This window comes from Macaca mulatta, chromosome 6 (assembly GCF_049350105.2).
Source record: "Macaca mulatta isolate MMU2019108-1 chromosome 6, T2T-MMU8v2.0, whole genome shotgun sequence".
NCBI lineage: Eukaryota > Metazoa > Chordata > Mammalia > Primates > Cercopithecidae > Macaca > Macaca mulatta.
Genome location: NC_133411.1, coordinates 34168575 through 34186804, shown reverse-complemented (window position 1 = coordinate 34186804; position 18230 = coordinate 34168575). Strand labels below are relative to the sequence as shown.

Below are 18230 nucleotides of genomic sequence, written 5' to 3'. Positions count from 1 at the left end.
CTATCATATTAAGTTTAGGACTATTCCTCTACCTGAAGTTAAAATAGAATATATTTGTTCTAAAAATGTTAGTGTTAATGGGTTGCTATAGAAATTTTAAAAAGGTTAGAAATGTTTATACTCAAAAACTGCAACCAGGTAGATTATTTTTCTCCCGTAATAAGCACATAGACTTGAAATGTGAATTTTTTTTACAAGCACGAGAGAAAATTAGTATCTCTAAAATAAAAAAATAAAATAAAATCATTGAAAAATAAAAATGAGAGAAACAAGCTCTCCAATTCAAGTAACTGAAATGGACACAATTCTTCCTTGCTGTTTCATCTCGGGGAGTCCCAAGCGGTACAATGCTTTGCTTTCCTGCATTTTACTTCTCAAACTCTCTTCCTGCACTAGACCTTCTGGAGGCTGCCCTTCTTGCCTTCTTCTTCCATCCTTTTTGGAATTCGACACTTTTTCCTTTGCATCCAGCATGGAGAACTACAACATAGTTGTTTCCGTTGATTGTACTTAATTCTTTTATCACGCCCTCTTAGCTGCCTCCCAGCTCCCATTTCTTAAACAACAGAAGAGAAATGTGCCTCACACAGAAATCATCTGTTAACTGTGACTCAAGTGGGAGCTTCCCAGGGAAGCACGCACACATGGGCCAGCATCTGGGACAGGCAGCTTGAGCTTACCTTTGCCTGCACTGCTACTTGTGTGAACTACCAGCTTCATCACCACCAAGAGACTGCTCAAATTCTCCTGTTTCCTCCCTAGACATGCCCTTCAATAGATATTAAGATAATTTTTAAACTATTTTTCAGATGCTCAAAATGTTATTGAGGAAAGACCCCAGTTATGTAATTCCAAGATGGTGCACTGACATGACAGCTTCCCATTCCTCCCTCACTGTCTATCTTCTCCATGAAGTATAAGTGAAAGTGGTAACCTGAGTTTAAACTCATGTGCAGACTACTGGGTGCAAAGCAGATAACCAATAAAAACTTACTCAACTTTGTCCAAATTCCCTATCTCCACACCTAACCCACTATTACAGTTATTCATGGATGCCTACAGAGTTCTGTGGAGTTAACTGAAACGGAATAGAGTAGCTATTTAGGTTCCCTCTTTTAACCAAAATCATCACTGGGAATTTTGGTAAATGCCACATGTAAAAGTTTTAAATTTGTCATTTCTGTACTTGCTGTCAAGTTGTAACTCTCAACAAAGTTGTTCTTGAGGGAAAAGGGCTATCTCCCTTTATAAAACTCTGTTTAATTCTAATAACTTTTTACTCTTGATCTTGAAACTCATCATTTGGCCAGAACTGGAAGGAGTATCACCGTAAAATAACTCGCATTTAAAACAGTTAAACAGTAAAAATGCAAAAGAGTTAAAATTTTGATATATTCCTGTAGAGTTTGAAATCTGAATACATTTCCACATCTCTGTAATTAAAGCAGAAATTAGCATTTGGCTGTGCCCAAGGGAAAGAGGGAAACGGGGAGAAAAAGAGAAGCATTTTTTATCATTATTGGTTTGTTGTACACTTCACCCATGCTTTTAAAATGTAAGCAACATTTAACCTTCAAAATGAAAAAAAAAAAAGATAAATTTTTCTAATGCCAAAATATAAGATTAAAATACTTGTAAAATAAAATGTTAGTGTGAAATGGGACTTTTTTTTTTTTTACATCAAAAAGGAAACATTTTAGACTTGCTTTTCTTCTGTAAATCCTCCCATCTCACTAATATTTACAACAATCCAGAGTAGCATTTATGAGACACTGAAAAAGGGAGGAAATCCTTTTTCAAGATATGAAGTCAGAACCTGAATGTAGACGTCGGACATAGAAGTCCTCAACCACAAACCTGTCCTCCAGCTCTAGAGGGAGTAAGGCTGTATTACCAACCTTGAGATTTTTCATTACATTTTCCCCTTACTGGGTGTTAAATTCTTTCCAAGAATGTTCTACTTGTAAAAATAATTTTATTCTAGCTACGAAACATTTCATTTAAGAAAACCACATTTTATATCCTTGTGTGAAATGCTGCCAAAAGCCATCAAGATATGGAGACATCAGATTTTAAAAACATAAATCTAATCATATGCCCTTGAAACAGTATGAACATTTAACAGAGTGACATGATATCATTATTACATTTGTTTGTCATGAGATGAAAGGCCTGGAGGCAGATGGTGATTAACAATAGTTCCTGAGCTTCTAAAGAAATTTGAAAATGAAATGACTAACTGCTTAAAATAATGAATTCTTCAAGAACGCCCCTTCTGTTTCATTGATGTCTTTCATCCCATCTATCTCCTTAAAGAATCTCAGGCAGAAAAAAAAAAAAAAGCGGGGGGCTTCTTTTAAGCCACTGAAAAATGGGATCTGATGGAATCTTCCCGTAATTCCCGATGTTTTCCAAGGTTACTTTCTTCTTGCTGGTTTCGCCTCTCAATGGTTATTCTGTATTTCTTCCTGGGTAAAGGGAAAGTGAATGTCGTAATAAAACTTGCTACAAAATACCACGGTTTCTCTTACAAAGAGTGCCCTCAAGAGACATCTGGGTTTGAGTTGATAAATGAGAAGTGACAGAACATGAAACCCTGGTCAGAGATTAAAGTAGTGTGCCCCCAGGCGTGATGCCCTTATTCAAGAGAGAAAATTGGCATGCTTTTCCAAATACCACAGAACAAGCCTTCCCCTTCTTCCCTGGGTGCCTTGGGGGTTAGGTCTTGTCTATTCCGCTACAGAAGTTCTCCCTGACTCCCAGGATATGCCCTAGATAAAAATCAAATTACGGGTAGTGTGGCCAAAGGAACAGGAATACAATGTTCCCACAAAGGGTCACATACGCCTAGTTACAATCCCATGCAGAAATAAAGAAACCTTGCTCTAATGACTTACGAAAAAACCACAAACTCAACCACCAAAGATTACAAAGGAATGGACCACCCTTACGGGGCAGAACGATCGGTACCTTGAACACACATACATTACTACAATTTTGCAAGCCTTGGAGCTTAACCACAGTGGCAGATGAGCATGTGGGCTCTCCAGATACCGAGCACAGATCAGCCTGAGAGCATGGGCTACGCAAAGCTCCCTCCTCCTCTTTAAGGTGAGCCCCGGCACCTAATTCTGAATTGGAGAAAGCCTGAGAAGGGAGAAGTTTATTTCCCCCTTTATCCAGATTCCCTCCCCAACTGCTTCACTTGGTGGGTGGTAGGAATTCTTGTCAGAATATCTGTGATCAAAGGGTTGGACACAGTGGCTCACACCTGTAATCCCAGCACTTTGGGAGGCCAAGGTGGATGAATCACTTGAGGTCAGGAGTTCAAGACCAGCCTAGTCAACCCGTCTCCACTAAAACTACAAAAAATTAGCCAGCCAAGGTGGCCTGCACCTGTAGTCCCAACTACTCGTGAGGCTGAGGCAGGAGAATTGCTTGAACCCAGGAGGTGGAGGTTGCAGTGAACAGAGATCGTGCCACTGCACTCCAGCCTGGGTAACAGAACAAGTGAGACTCCGTCTCAAAAAAATAAAAAATAAAAATCTGCGATCAAAGGGCAGCAGCAGCTCTCTGTCCCACAGTGAGATGTAACTGAAACCCATGACCCCAGCACCCAGTATGCTAAACCACTGACCACCAAACCTAGAGTCACACCAAAAGAATGGCTGAGATTTTTTAACCACTGTGCTTCCTGGGTGAAAGGAGGATGTGGACAAGTCACAAAGAGAATCAAGCAAAAACAAATGACAAAGACAGTAGAAGAGAGTGAATTGTACCTTTACAAATGGTCCTCACCTGAAAAAGTAGAAGGCCATTAGCAAGCCAGCTCCTAGTAAGGCCCCCACAACAATTCCTGTCACCGCCGATTCTTCTAGGCCACCTGCTTGAAAAAGAAGCATAGATAACCAGGGTTCATTTTGAGATACAGTTAGAAATGCCTCGAGTTTCATTCATTGCAAGATGTCCCTCGATTTCCCACTGGAGGCAACTTTTCCTTTTTCAGAAATATTTTCTAAGGGACAGTACACTTGTTTTTTTGTTTTATGTTTTGGTTTGTTTTTGCCTAGTGCAAAGCTTAAGAACCATTTGAGAAAGTGCTAGATAAACAAGCACACTATTTAGAGTGTGGACACAATGAGAACAGAAGAAAATTCAAGAATCAGAGGAAAACTGGAAGTGAAGAATTCAGATATAGCCACTCTCTTTTGAGTTTAAAGTCAAAGAATTGGGAGGCCAAGGTGGGTGGATCACCTGAGGTCAGGAGTTAGAAACCAGCCTGGTCAACATGGTGAAACCCCATCTCTACTAAAAATACAAAAATTAGCTGAGTGTGGTGGCGGGCACCTGGAGGTACTCAGGAGGCTGAGGCAAGAGAATCACTTGAACCTGGAAGGTGGAGATTGCAACGTGCCGAGATTGCACCACTGCACACCGGCCTGGGTGACAGAGCAAGACTCCATCTCAAAAATAAATAAATAAATAAATAAATAAATAAGTCAAAGAAGACAACCAGATGGACCAGGGCACTGACCCAGGGCTTCTTATTTTTCACAGATGGATGGTGACACTTCAAAGTGCTAGAGGATTTGATGAAAAATTCATTGAGTCAATGTTCTGTTTTTAGATGTTCTCTCACCAAAGCCAAAGTTTCATGTCAAAATGTCCTACATAGCTTTGTGAAAATGTGGATAACACTTTGAAACAATCAAGTTCAGTGGTGTCCCAGTTATAGAAAAATGATAAATAGCTAGCTTGTATCTAGAGTTTAGTATGCAGCCTTCGATGCGTCATCTTGTGTAATCCTCAAAACAGTCCTAAGCTTTGGGCACTTTTCTTTCTCTTTACACATTGGAAAACTGCTTAAAAAGCTGAAGGAACACTCCTAGGGTCACAAAACCAGCAAGTAACAACAGTGAGATTTCAAATACAGGCCCAATCTCCCCAGTGTGTTCTTAACACACTTCCTCCTTAATTCCTTCCCGTAATTATTGCATAGACATAAATACCTAACAGTTTAAAAGATGCTTTCAAAAGCACACATATATTAGCCTAAAATGATCAACTGGCCTCCTGAAAGACCTATATTCACTTTGTTCTCCCTCCCTACCTTATTCTCTAAAACAATGATTTCTAACAACTTTCCTATTTGTAAGCTACTTATGAGGACATCCACTTGCTTCTCTACTTGTATACAAAACTGCTCATAAGTAATACATCTTACACTTATTTGCCAATGTGTAAATGTTCAGATGTTTAAGGGATGTTATCTCTTTGGTTCTGAGGAGCTAGAAAGTAACCACAAACTTGGAAAATCAGAACGAGACTTGCTATGAGAGATGAATAAGCAAGTGATATTTACTAATTGATATTTTGATTTTCTCTAAAAGTGGAAACATGGCCTAGCCAAGAGATGATAGTAAGAGATGTAAAAATAGGGAGAAACATTCTACCATTGTGGAAGAGAAGGCTGGAAGGGAAACAAGACCTGAACGCCTCTGCTAAAGGCAAGATGCCAGTTTGTGAACTGTTCCCTCTGATGTTTTACCACATCAGAGAAAGAAATGTAAACTTCCAAAATGTAAGCCCTAGAAACACTTGGGTTTTAAATTTACATTACGCTGAGGTTAGAGGTGATGACATACATAGCAAATTAAGTCTCTAGACTTACATGATTTGCAGGGAGAGCTGTTTGTGTGCTCAACAATTCGGTTTTCGTCTATTCTCAGTTTTAAAGGGCCCCAAGGATATTTGACGTTCGGCCGCATTTCAAAACGACCTTCTTTTCCAAAGTAATCACCAATAACCTATATAGAGGCAAAAAAACAAATAGCCGAAAGGTCAAAGGAGGCACAAAGCTCGCAGTCTTCCACAGCTATTCCCCAAAATGCACAGCCTGATCTAAACTGGCTGCCTCTGGGCATTTCATCAAATCACCGTCTCCAGGGCAAGGACAGCAAGTGCTTCAGAAAAGCGCGGTACATTGGGCAGGTTCGTCGGTTGTCCACACTGATGGTCATTGTGTGTTCTGGGGACTTTATAAGTCAAGATTTGAAGTCACTAATGGTGCTCTCAAGAGAGCATTAAGAGCGGTCGTGCCAGAGCAGAAGAAGGTGGGAAGTGTTGAGAGTGGTGCCCCCGGGCCCTGCCCTCACTGAAGGCCCAGCCCTGTCAGCGCTGCCCCTAGGATTCTTCAGTCACTACCACCTAGTGGAAAGGAATAATCCTGGAATTCCTGGCTTTTGCTTTGTTCATCGGACAGGGCACTGTCCCACCCACCTGTCCCGGAGCAGCCCACCCCGTCAGCCAATTGTAACGCCCAAGTTACTTTCAGGGACATGTGAAGGACAGCCAGGGTCCACTGTATACCCGATTTAAGCGTATGACAGGTACCCAGCCTCACAGCCCTCAATTGTTCAACATATAATGAAAGAGCGTCTTTCAGGAACCTCCTGTTTGACCACTTCCAGTTGCCAGACTTCCTTCAAGAGTTGCACTCTCCTCTCTGATGAATCCACCCTATGTGCACCCCCATTTCCAGGCTGAATTCTCTTTCTCTTAGTTGGCTCCTCTGGCCCCTGGAAAATCGCTATTCTGTTATGGTTTGATTCCATGGTTATCCCTCAGTTTCTGGTTAAAACGATTGTTTGATCAGTTCCCCAAGCCCCACTCTAGAAGTGCCTTCCCACCCAGGTTCTCGGGAGTCATTGCTCTTTTGTCTGAAAACAAGCATATGGCTCCCGAGTGGCTGGGGACATCTCCTCCCCTTCTCTTGACCGAGGTGCAGCAGGTTCTCACAGGCCACGTCAGGTCTAGAGGAAGCCTAGATCGCCACCAAAATGTAACAATCGCTGGCGTGTACTGGGCACTTGCCAACGGCTTTATACACCTTCACCCCTGCAACCTCACAATGGACTCTGATGAACTGTCGCTACCCACCTTTCCCGGGGGAGGGGGGGAACCAGGAATACAGATGAGACACAGACCACTCAGTGGGCAAAAAAATCATTCATTAAACGTAGCGAGGGTGACTCCTGCTGCTTCAGAACTTCCCACAAGAGCCAGGCATCTATTAGGTTGGTGCAAAAGTAATTGAGGTTTTGGCCATTAAAACTAAATAATTAAAAATAATGGCAAAAGCCGCATTACTTTTGCACCAACCTGATACATACAAAGAGGAAAACAGCAAGTCCCATATGCCAGGTCCCATGAAGGGCACCGGAGCGATGACCCTGGGAGCCAGCGATCAAGGAAACCGAGGAAGTGGCATTCTTTGCTGAAGCACTGCATATTTGTATAATTGTATATGTATATTTGTAATTTAAAATGTAGATAGTACTTTTCTAGGTTTCATTTGACCTGTCCCCATAACAGTAATCATGTGACATCAGCCAGGAAGACATGATGATTTCCATGTTACAGATGAGGAAACTGAGGCAGAGTTCACACTCCCAAGCACAGAAGACTCATCTTTGTGTCCGGGGCACTCTTTTCTCTTCACGATATTATCCTGAAACTACATCATCTTTGGAAACGTGAACACACGTTGAGTTTGCAACCACCCACCCTCCCACTCCGCCAGAAAACTCAAATCTTAAGGGAGGAAACTTAGTTTCACTTTACTGATTTCACCCCAACACCCTCATCCATAAGACTAAGGTGTGATTCTTCGCCACCTGAAGGGTAGGATTTCCTCACTTAGAATAAACATGAAACCATTTCCTGAAGTCTTCCTTGATACCCTCAATCAAAAGTTGAGGTTTTTCAACTCATTTTTATTTGGAAGCTGCATTGGAGACAGCTCTTTGGCCACCAGAACAAATGCATTCCTCAGAGTCCCCACGGGCAGAAGGAGCAACTGGTACAGAGGTCTCACGTGCTCACCTCCTGGGTGCCCGCCTCCACATCAGTCATGGCAATCACAGAGAAATCCCCATATCGGTCTCCATTGGCATCTATGGACACCTGCCCGGCGATACCTACAGGACCAGAAGCGAAGAACTCAACGTTGGTTACTTAAAATACCTCTGTCTGCCAACAAAAACAAGAGAATGAATTGGCAGGATTTTTTAAACAAACTCATGCCACAGGGAATCTCATCAGACTCTGAGCATTTTTGTTGGCATTTTGGAAAGACATTGTAATTTCATCTGCGTCTGCATTCCTAAATTCTTAACATTTCTCCATTTAAAAATGAAAAGAAAAAGAAATAAATGATCTTCTTTGGGGAATATGTTTGAAAAAAAGATTAAGGCTAATCCTGAAAGCAGCGTGCTTATCCCAGAGTTTTGTATTAATTTTTTTTTTATTGCAGAGTTAGAAGTGGAGGTAGGGTACATTTATAGATTTGCCATGGGTTTGCGTTATCATTGGACGAACATTATAAAAGAAAAATCATTCCAGGGCCAGGACTCAGTGAATGTGCTTTTTTCCAGGCTGCTTTAATACACAGGAGAGCAGCGGGCCTGCTTTGTGGGTCACCGGGGCCAATAGCTAAGAAAAGCTATTCTTCTTTATCCCGGTTGAGTTCTTCGCTGATTGTTTATCCAAACATTCTCTGGACGCTTAGTACTGAATTAGTGCTGCAGCTGAGGCAAAGATGAATTGAACACATTCTCTGCTCTAGAGAGGGGCAGCCTGGACTGGGGATTTAGCTTGTTCACACCAGAATCTAACCACTTGCTTTCAAATACCAGTTTCTACATTTACATAGCTCCATGACTTTGGACAAGGAACTTAGCCCTCTAAGCCTCAGTCTCCACAACTGTAAAATGGGCATAATAGTACCTCCCTACCAAGCAGCCGTGGAGAAGATTAAATGACATAAAACAAATGAAGCACTTTCAGCACATTTAAGGGATGTTAATTGTTTTCACCTACTGTCATTATTACTATCACTGTTATTACTACTATTTATTTTATAATTACTCTTGGTAGAGAAGACCTGACTGTGCCCACATCACTCAGAGGAGGAGCCAGCACATCAAGCTGGAGAATCAGGGAGGACTCAGTGAAAGAGCAGGAATTTCATAGGGATGTTGGAGGAAGTCTGAGATTGGGCAAGCAGTAATCAAGAAGTGGGAGAGAGGCTGAAAGGCTGGCCTAGGTGTGTCTACCAAGGCACAGAGGCCCAAAGAGACCAGAGGAATTGTGAGATTTCTGGGAAGATGGCCCATGTGGAAAAAGGGAGTCAGTGACATATAAGGCTGGAACCGGGTGGCCACAGAATGGAGGGCCTTGGGTATCCACTTGCTTTGGCCTATAATGGTGGCTCAGAGCAGCTAATCAATAAAACAAATATATGTTATTGGCTGATATTAAATATGTCTGTGTCATAATTCTCATTCACTGAAAAAGAGATTGCATACATCAGCCCCATTTTTATTAACTAAAGTTATTTCCTTTTCATCTGGGGAGAGTTTGGTGTAATTCTTAATTGGCCTTTCTATTGATTTGGTTCTCTGATTTGGTTCTCTCTGGAAGTACTGACTCCTCTAGTAAAATGAATGTCTGGGAAAAAGGATCCCAAGGAAAAGTTCCATCCTCTAGTGTGGCTTGGAGAGGGCAGGTATTTAGGTTTACTGTCCTTTGGGTTGTGGTTTGAAGGCCCACTGATTTTTCCAGACTTTGGTCTACTTTACCAGAAACAGAATGGAAGCTAGCATTCACTTTGATTTTTTTGTCTTCTTAATATAGACTGGTTACAAAGGGTACACCTACCATAAACTTGTGTATCCTTGAGAGCCTATAAAACTCTTAAGTGATAAATAGGCTTAAAATATATAGCTATTGGCCATCCAAAACCATTTGTCATTCTGTTGAGAGGTGTTTGTGATGTTGTGTCCTGCTAAGTATTTTGCAGAGCATTTTATAAGATGAGGTGGCCCTAGTAATTTAAGACCTATTGTACCTTTAAGCTATTGCAATTCTGCCAAGAAATGGGGTGAGAATCCTCAGGGTGGCCAATTAGCAAAGTGAGACTTCACCTGAGAGGATCGTACATAAGGTGAGATTGTCAGGCTTACAGCAGAATTTTCCTGTACATAAGTAATGAGACTTTCCACCCCATTTCTATTTGGCTGTAGTGGAGCTCAAAGTTTAAGCCACAGTCCTATTTACCTTGTCACTCTGACCTCTCACACAGAGGAAATCCAGCTTCTTCCCAGGCCGTTTATTGAAATGAGAGTTGATCACAGGTTTCATGGCAATAAAAGCCAAATTTGTCAAATCACAGCCAGAGTATTTTTCCCTTGACAACTTAATGGTCACCGAATGGTGACCAATAAAGTTAAAATTGTTTTTAATTTTAGGAAGGTTTGGGTTTTTCTTCATACAGATACCTTAGAGTTCTTTTTAGGCCTACCCTCAGATGGACCATTGTTTAGCAAATAAAATGGGCTCTCCAAGCAATTCAAGCCAAAAACTTACCTTGGCCTCAATTATCTTTACATTTGACCAAATGAGATTCTAATTGTAGATTGAACTGCACAGTTGGTTGTTTCAGGACTCGTTTCATATTGCCTGTGTAGAACTGGCCTTAGAATACAGACATCAAGATAGCCTATGGGAAAACTGAGCCCATGCCCTGGCTCTAACCAAAATACATTCCAGCCATCATGGGCACCTACCCTCCCCTTCACACCCTCCCTCAGTGGCGCCCTCCAGCATCCCCCAACTCTGGCTCCTGTCCCTCTGTCAGAAGACCAAGAACAAATGACCACACCACGTGGTGAGTAATAGCTAAGAATGGGATGTGGCCGACCAAGGTCGTGTCCACAGATGCCAGGTTCTCAGTGTATTGTGCAAAACTTCTGGGAAATTTGGCTCTGTCCTAATATGCCCCCAGAATTATCCTGTTGGATTCCAGCTCCTCAACTGAAGCAGTCAGAGGTAAAATAAGATAATCCCGGAGGTGTACTCACCCATGAACTACAATCTGTCTAATGCTAAGGGAGATGTCACTCCGGTTCTGAGTAAGACATGGCATCCACTAGAGAGAAATGAAATCTGCCAATTGCCACCATAGAAACTGCCCAGACAACTCTAGATGGAGCTCAACCTCTCCCTACTGTCCTGTCCTGCCCTTTCTAAGAACTGAGGACAAACCGAAGGACAGAAGTCCCAACTGAAAAAAAAATGTGCCTCAAATCTAAACTTGGCAGTATTTGCTCCTGCCATTGAAAAATGTCACTAGTGTGATTACAAATAGATATAGGCATACCCCAGTGCATTACAGGGCTCAAAGGAAGAGCAAGCACTATGTAAAACTGAAAGAGCTCTTGTCAGTCATTAACTAGACCAACCTCCTTATCACACAGGTGAAGAAAGAGAAGCTCAGAGGACAAGGTTTCTAGTTAGTGGCTAGGATGCACTGAACCCTGGTTCAGCGATTTGTACTTTATGTACCGGGTTGTCAAGTGATACCCATAAGCGTATCTACTTTATTTCCCACATAGCAGCCATAAGGACCCCTTTTAACACACAAGGCAGATCGTGTCACTCAAAAGCCTCAGGTGACTTTCTGTCTCACCCAGGTGGAGCCCAAAGACCTCAGCAAGGCTTGCAGGTCCGCATGATCTGACCCCATTACCTCTCGGGCTTTGGCACCTATCACACTGCCTGTCACACTTGGTGTCAGCCACATTAGCCATCTTGCTCTCTCTGGGGACACTCCATAGTCTCCCACATGCACTCAGGATCTCCACGTTTACCACTCCCTCTGGAATGCTCTCTCCTAAACAGCTACAGAGCTTCCCTCACTTCCCTTGGGTCTCTACTCAACTTCACTCTCACAGAGACCTTCCTTGACCACTCTAAACTAGCAGTCCCACTCCTCCTTGCCTGGCATTTTCTAGCTCCCTATCCTACCTTATTTTATAGCTCTGAAAGGTATACTGTATTCATTGTTTGTTGCCTGTTCCCCCCACTGGCATGTAAGCTCAACTGATTGCATGAAATGTCTTTAGTTCACTGCTGAATCCTCAGCACCTTGAACAGCACCTGGTACATAGTAGGTGCTCAATGAACATTTGTTGAATGAATAAATGAATATAGAGTTGATATCTGCAAGGCTCCAGTAATGAGGTCACTTCCATATTGAGTTTCATGTTCATTTTCTTTGAGTGTTGGCGAGGTGAGAGGAAACTAGCACTCTTAAATACACTGTTAGCAAGAATATAGATTAGCAGAACTTTCTGGAAGCTTTTTGGCAATTTCTAATGCACTTTAAAAAGCACCAACATACTTTTGGACCCAGAAATCCCACAAGTAGGAATGTTCCCTGTTGGAACGACTCACAAAAATTCTTCAAGATGTGCAAGAGGCTTGTGACAGCATATTGCATAATAGCAAAAATTGTAAACAACTTTACAAGTGTCCATCAATAGGAGATTGGTTAAAGAAATTCCTGTACAGCCATACAGTAGAAAAATATGTAACTGTCATTTAAAAATGTGTTGGATCAGTGAGCTCTCATATGGAAAATTCTTTAACTTGACATACAAGTAAAACACCTAAGATGAAAAATAGCATTCATACTATGACCCCTTTCATGCAAATTTTAAGATAAGATATACAAATGCATATGTGCTGGCAGAAGACTTAAAATATTTGTAGACAGAATCATAGGAAATCGTTAATAGTGATTCACAGTGGGGAGAGGGGACCAGGTTGGGAAGGAAAGCTTTCACCTCTCAATTTGCACATTTTTGTACTGTTTAAATTTCCTAGCCAAGCATAGTCTTATCTTGTACTATTTTTCAGTGCCAACAGAGGTTGCTTGAGATGAGATTATGGGCCATTTTTTGTTGTTTTCCTATACTTCCCTGTTATTAAGAAAGCTGGGGAGGCCAAGGCGAGTGGATCACCTGAGGTCAGGAGTTTGAGATCAACCTGGCCAACATGGTAAAACCCTGTCTCTACTAAAAAATACAAAAATTATCCAGGTGTGGTGGTGGGTGCCTGTAAACCCAGCTACTCAGGACGCTGAGGCAGGACAACCATTTAAAACTAGTAGGCGGAGGTTGCAGTGAGCCGAGATCGTGCCACTGAACTCCAGCCTGGGCAACAAGAGCAAAAACTCCATCTCAAAAAAAAACGAAAAACAAAAACCAAAAAAACACAGGGCTCGACTGGACCTGCTAATCATCTCAAACCACCAGGTTTAACTGTGACAGTTAATGTTTTCTGCGTTTCACAAAAAACCAACATAGTCTGAACACATGAATGTATATCTGGGATTAATACTGGTTTTAAAATCATCACAAAACTCTTCACAAACTGATTGTCCTGTTATGCATGAGGCTTGTGTTCAATGCAATATTAAGAAGCATAGAGCTGTTACCTAAATAATCAGGAGACAAGGCCTTTCCTCTTTCAGTGGAGCTTTTTCAAAGCACTTTCACATGTGTTAACTCATTTAATTGGCACAACAAGCCTATGAGATGGGCCGCTTTACAGCTGAGAAAAGCAAGAAGCTGGAAAGGCCTCACAGCTGCAACTGTGAAAACTAGAACCAGAAAATCAGCAGCTCAATTGGCCCCATGTCATTGCCTTATAGATGGAATCCCTACCTTCAAATGTTCTGTTCCAAGTCTGCTGTATAATTTTCCCTCCATCCTTTTTGCTGTAACCAGCTCTGAGTACTTCATGTAGAGCCAAGACGTAGAGGAGGATGGCATCATGGAATCCTTCAACAAACATGTTAACCTGAAAAGAAAACCCCAGATGCGTGAGCCAAAACACCACATGACTGACTCATGTCAGGAATAAGATGAGCAATCCAAAGGGTTAACAAGTTAGACTTGAGGGCTGTTAGCCATGGCAGAGGTGGGCAGAAGGGGCACTAACAAGAATCATGCCATGACTTTCCTGGCATGGCTCAGAGGGGAAAGCCCTTCCCCAGTTGGGGAATTTGGAAAGCCTATTACAGAAGTTAAGAAAACTGTACCTGTTAACCAGGTCAAGAATTTCAAGTGTGCCCACCTTTGCCAACGGTCCCTTTTGGACAAGTCCCCTCCTCCTTCCCCACATCTGCCTCTATCTCAAGCTTATGTGAGTTCAGCCTCCCCTTTGAGGTCTTCTCCATCTTCAACAGCCCCATGATCTCTTCATGCTCTGAATGTGGAGCATAACGAAAGAACAGTAGAGATCCATTCGTTTATATTTAACAACTGTTGATACCTACTAGAGTGCTGGTGCTATGAGTGCAAAGAAGAGTAGATGCTGTAACTTCTGCCTGTCTGCCTAGCATTTGTGTCCTCTCTCCCATTAGTAAAAATGTCTTAGTCTCTCTTTCCAATTTGTGTTTTGAGTACATCTAACCACTCCCTATCCCTACTCCCTGCCAAGCTCCAAGGACAGGAATGGAAAACAGGCTTGGACTGTTGGTATATCCCAGTTGAGCCCTGACTCAAGTAAGCTAGCCCTTGCCCTCAGGAAACTTAAAAGTTTCCTAAACATAGACACTGGTCATGTGGATTGGGGGAAGTCACTTCATCTATTTGAGCTTTGTTCTTTTCATCTATATATTGACCATGAGACTAATGCCTGCTTCAAGAGGTGGTTGCAAGAAGTCTGTTAAATAAAATGCTTGGTATTATCATGCCTGGCACATATCAAATTCCCAACTAACAGAAGCCAATGCTATCATGATATTTTATGGGCTTTAAAGTGTTGGAGTCTGTGCTGTGTTCAAGGTCTGTTCAGAATACAGTACAAATACCAAAATGGGAGTGGTCAGTCTGATGGGTTGGAGAAGGGCGGGAAAGAGAGGCTTAACAGCAGTGAAAAAAGTTGAACTGAGTTTTGAAGATGAGGAGATGTTTCTCAGGTGGGGGCAAAGACACAGAGTCAGGGCACATTCTGACAGCCTGGTGTATTTTGGGAAGTGCAAATGTTTTGCTAGGCTGGCAGCAAGAGAAACAGGGTCACACCAAGATGGAGAGGTAAGGAGGCTGGAGAGGTAAGGAGAGTCAGATCATCGAGAATCTGGAGACCACACTGAGGAACTTGGACTGTCTTCAGCAGGCATCTAATCACTTTAGTTCACCCCTTACCTACATTAAAAGCAACCTTTGATAAATTCTAATACCACATTTAAACCCATTATAACATTCATTGGATATGAATGAGCAGATTCTATCTTGAAACACCAAGAGGCTTACAAACAAACTCTGTACAAAAAGTACAAAAAGTCCAAGCCTTCTCATTTCAGAAGAAAATGTCAAAGACAAAATGCCAATGATGCAAAATGAACTGGGCATTCTGTAGATAACCACCTGGCATGGCTTAGTGGGGAAACCCCACTACCCGCCCCATCTCTAGAAGGAAACCTCATGGGAAGACAGCTGCAACTGACCTTCTGCATCACCTGGTTCAGGTGCACAAACATTCACAAGATACAGCTCGGCAACTGGATCTACTTAACCTTATCGCACCCCTAGGATGGGAACTCCTGTTTGCATCCCAGAAGCAGATATATCATGTTTGCCAAAAACTAGTGCTGAGAAGCAGTTTAGCCTAATGGTTAAATATCCTGGACCCCCTTTCCAGCTCTGCCACTTCCTAGTTGTGTTCTGGTTTCCTCATCTGGAAAATGAGAAAAATAACAGTACCTATCTCATGGGGATGCCGTTAGGTTTAAACAAATGAAAAAATGTAGAAGACTTCAAAGAGTGTCTGACAGAGTCAGCATTCACTGTTAGCTTTTGGTGTTGTGACGCTCTAGAGATGGAGAATTATTAACCTAGAGATCCTGCTTAGTTTCAAATTCTTAACAGCAGTATTCAATATATAAGTGATTTTCTTACCGTTATCATGTGTGTTATTGGCCCATTTTACACTCAGTGGGAGAGAAGGCTAGTGTTCATGTTGTTTGTTCCCCAGACAGTAGACAGTTCTCTTTGTTCCACAACACCAAGCTCTTAATTCCACCCTACTATGACAGGTGCAGTTCAAGTGGTCATCTGTTGACCCTCTGCAAGAGGTGGAGAGTGGGAAAGACTGATGATTTGCAGGAGTTTGGAATTAGCTGGCTGGACACACAGTCCAGTCTTGGCCCTGATGGGTTACTTAATCTCTCTAATCTTCCATTTCCTCATCTGTTAAGTGGGGGTTTAGTACCATCTCACCTCAGAGAGCTCTTCTGAGGATTGAATGAACCAGTACACGTAAAACACCGCAAACAGTTCCTAGGACCATGGAAGCAACTGACAGATTCTGACTCTTACTCCTAGCTGTCAAGCCTAAGTGTCAGAGTGAGTGATTAGTTTCTCACGCAAAGAAAAATAATGTAGAAATAACATCTACAAGTCAAAGACAATTTTCTGCTCATTTGGCTATGCCAATTTGATTTTCCAAAGGAATATGAAATTTCCACTTAGGCCATGAAGTCATTATGGCTTGAGAAAGTCTTCATGCTGATGAATTTTAATAAGTGAACTTTAGCGGTATAATTTCATTCTCAGGCCACATTTTTTTAAAGTTTAAGGTCTATCTTCTCTTTGATAATTTTACAGAAGCCAGCCAGCTCCAGAGGAAAGTCAGAGAATCACAGAGTCATGGCCTGTGGGAGATGCCAGGTGCCCTCAGAAAGTTCTGATCAAATCCCCTTGTTACTTTGAAGACCCGAAGAGCATTGGTTGCTCTCCTCAGCCTTCCTGCATTCTGTCCTTGTTGTACAAGGGTTGTGCCCTGCAAGTTCCTTGTTCCTGCGGTTCCCAAGACACGCCTTGCTTAAGCACCAGCCACCAGGCATCACCCATCCCCCTCTCATCCTCCTCCTTCCGTCGCCTCCTCGAAATCCTAACCCAGGACCACCATGTTGATGTTGATCACCCGAAGCACTGACTGTGCGCCCCATTACCATATCCTGTCTTGCCCTTCCCCTTCCTTCCTTCTTGACATGCCTTCTGAGCTGCCCCGCTACAATCCAGGATAGGAAGAAAGATTATGTGGTGGAGAACAATGAACTTGAGTTATATTGAACTTGAGTTACTTTTGTCCTCGCAGGTTTGATGGTGGAAAGAAATAGACAGGCCCTGAATACACACCCAGTTCTGAAAATGCATTCTAGCTTGATTTGCAAATGGATCGCAAAATATACATTCTTTCTTCTCAGGGTGGCTGAGTGTCTCCCTCTCCTGCCAAAATTATCAGAAGAGCTGCTGACCCCGCTGAGGTTTGCTGGCACCCGGCCCACTGCGGGGGAGGTTTCCTAACACCTACCTCACAGAACCTCAAGCCAGAAGCAAAGCCCCAGAGACCGGCTTTTCTCCAGAACATTCTCACATCTACACGTGATTTTTAGTGGGTGGAAAGCCCATTAGCACATTGTAGACACTGAAAATTAGACGTGCAAATTAAGAAAAAAATAAGGGAGAAAAAAAAACCCCCAAGTATGAAGTTGGCTTAGGAACACTTCCTATTGGCCCTCCAGGCTGAAAGGAACAAGGTCAGCTAATACGCCCCCTGCCTCTGGACAGAACCTCAAAGTCCAAGTCCTGACCAACACAGGTCATGATGCTGTTAGCTATCACAGGTAAACAGCTGGGATTCCCCCACGGAGCAAACTGTTCTAGTAATTAGCATCCCTTATTGCCAGGAAATTTTCCTTACTATCATCAGCCATAAGCCTTAACTAAGTTCCTACATGCAGCCATTTCTTCTACTAGATGCTCAGAAAACGGGGAGAAGAGAACAATGCAGTTTCCAATCTCCACCAAAAAGCACCACTGCTACCTACAAACAGGTAGACAGCTCTGTGCATGCAAGTTGCTAAGTTGTGACACGGGCCTCGCTGAAAGCCATGCTCCAGGGTAATCATTATTGGTGCTGTTTATCAAATCAAGTGGCCTTCCAATGAGATGAAAAGCTTTCACCATGTTCCACTTATTCTTGCAAAAAGAAGATAGCATGACAAGAAGGCATAAACTCTCATTCCTTTCATTTCTATTTTCTCTCTTTCTTTCTCTTTTTTAAACAGAGTCTCACTTTGTCACCCAGGCTGGAGTACAGTGGTGCAATCTCAGCTCACTACAGCCTTGACCTACCCGGTTCAAGTGCTCCTCCTGCCTCAGCCCCACAAGTAGCTGGGATTACAGGTGTGCACCACCATGCCCGGTTAATTTTTGTATTTTTTGTAGACATGTGGTTTCACCATGTTACCCAGGCTGGTCTCAAACTGGAGCTCAAGTGACTCGCCCACCTCGGCCTCCCAAAGTGCTAGGATT

The 18230-nt window shown here is 42.5% G+C and overlaps 1 protein-coding gene across 4 annotated transcripts in view; it reads right to left on the bottom strand.

Moving 5' to 3' along the window:
• Window positions 1-436: 436 nt before the first annotated feature.
• Window positions 437-18230, bottom strand: part of NPR3 (natriuretic peptide receptor 3) — an 88958-nt gene continuing 71164 nt past the window's right edge. For 2 of the 4 annotated variants that reach the window (XM_028849366.2, XM_001087354.5), the window contains exons 4-8: window positions 13572-13707; window positions 7885-7979; window positions 5672-5807; window positions 3799-3886; window positions 437-2468 (exon numbers count right to left, since the gene is read on the bottom strand). In XM_028849366.2, the coding sequence (XP_028705199.2) occupies window positions 2357-2468; window positions 3799-3886; window positions 5672-5807; window positions 7885-7979; window positions 13572-13707 (567 nt within the window). In that variant the 3' untranslated portion in view covers window positions 437-2356. The remainder of the gene's footprint in view (window positions 2469-3798; window positions 3887-5671; window positions 5808-7884; window positions 7980-13571; window positions 13708-18230) is intronic. The other 2 variants (XM_015139797.3, XM_015139796.3) reach the window with 1 other exon arrangement.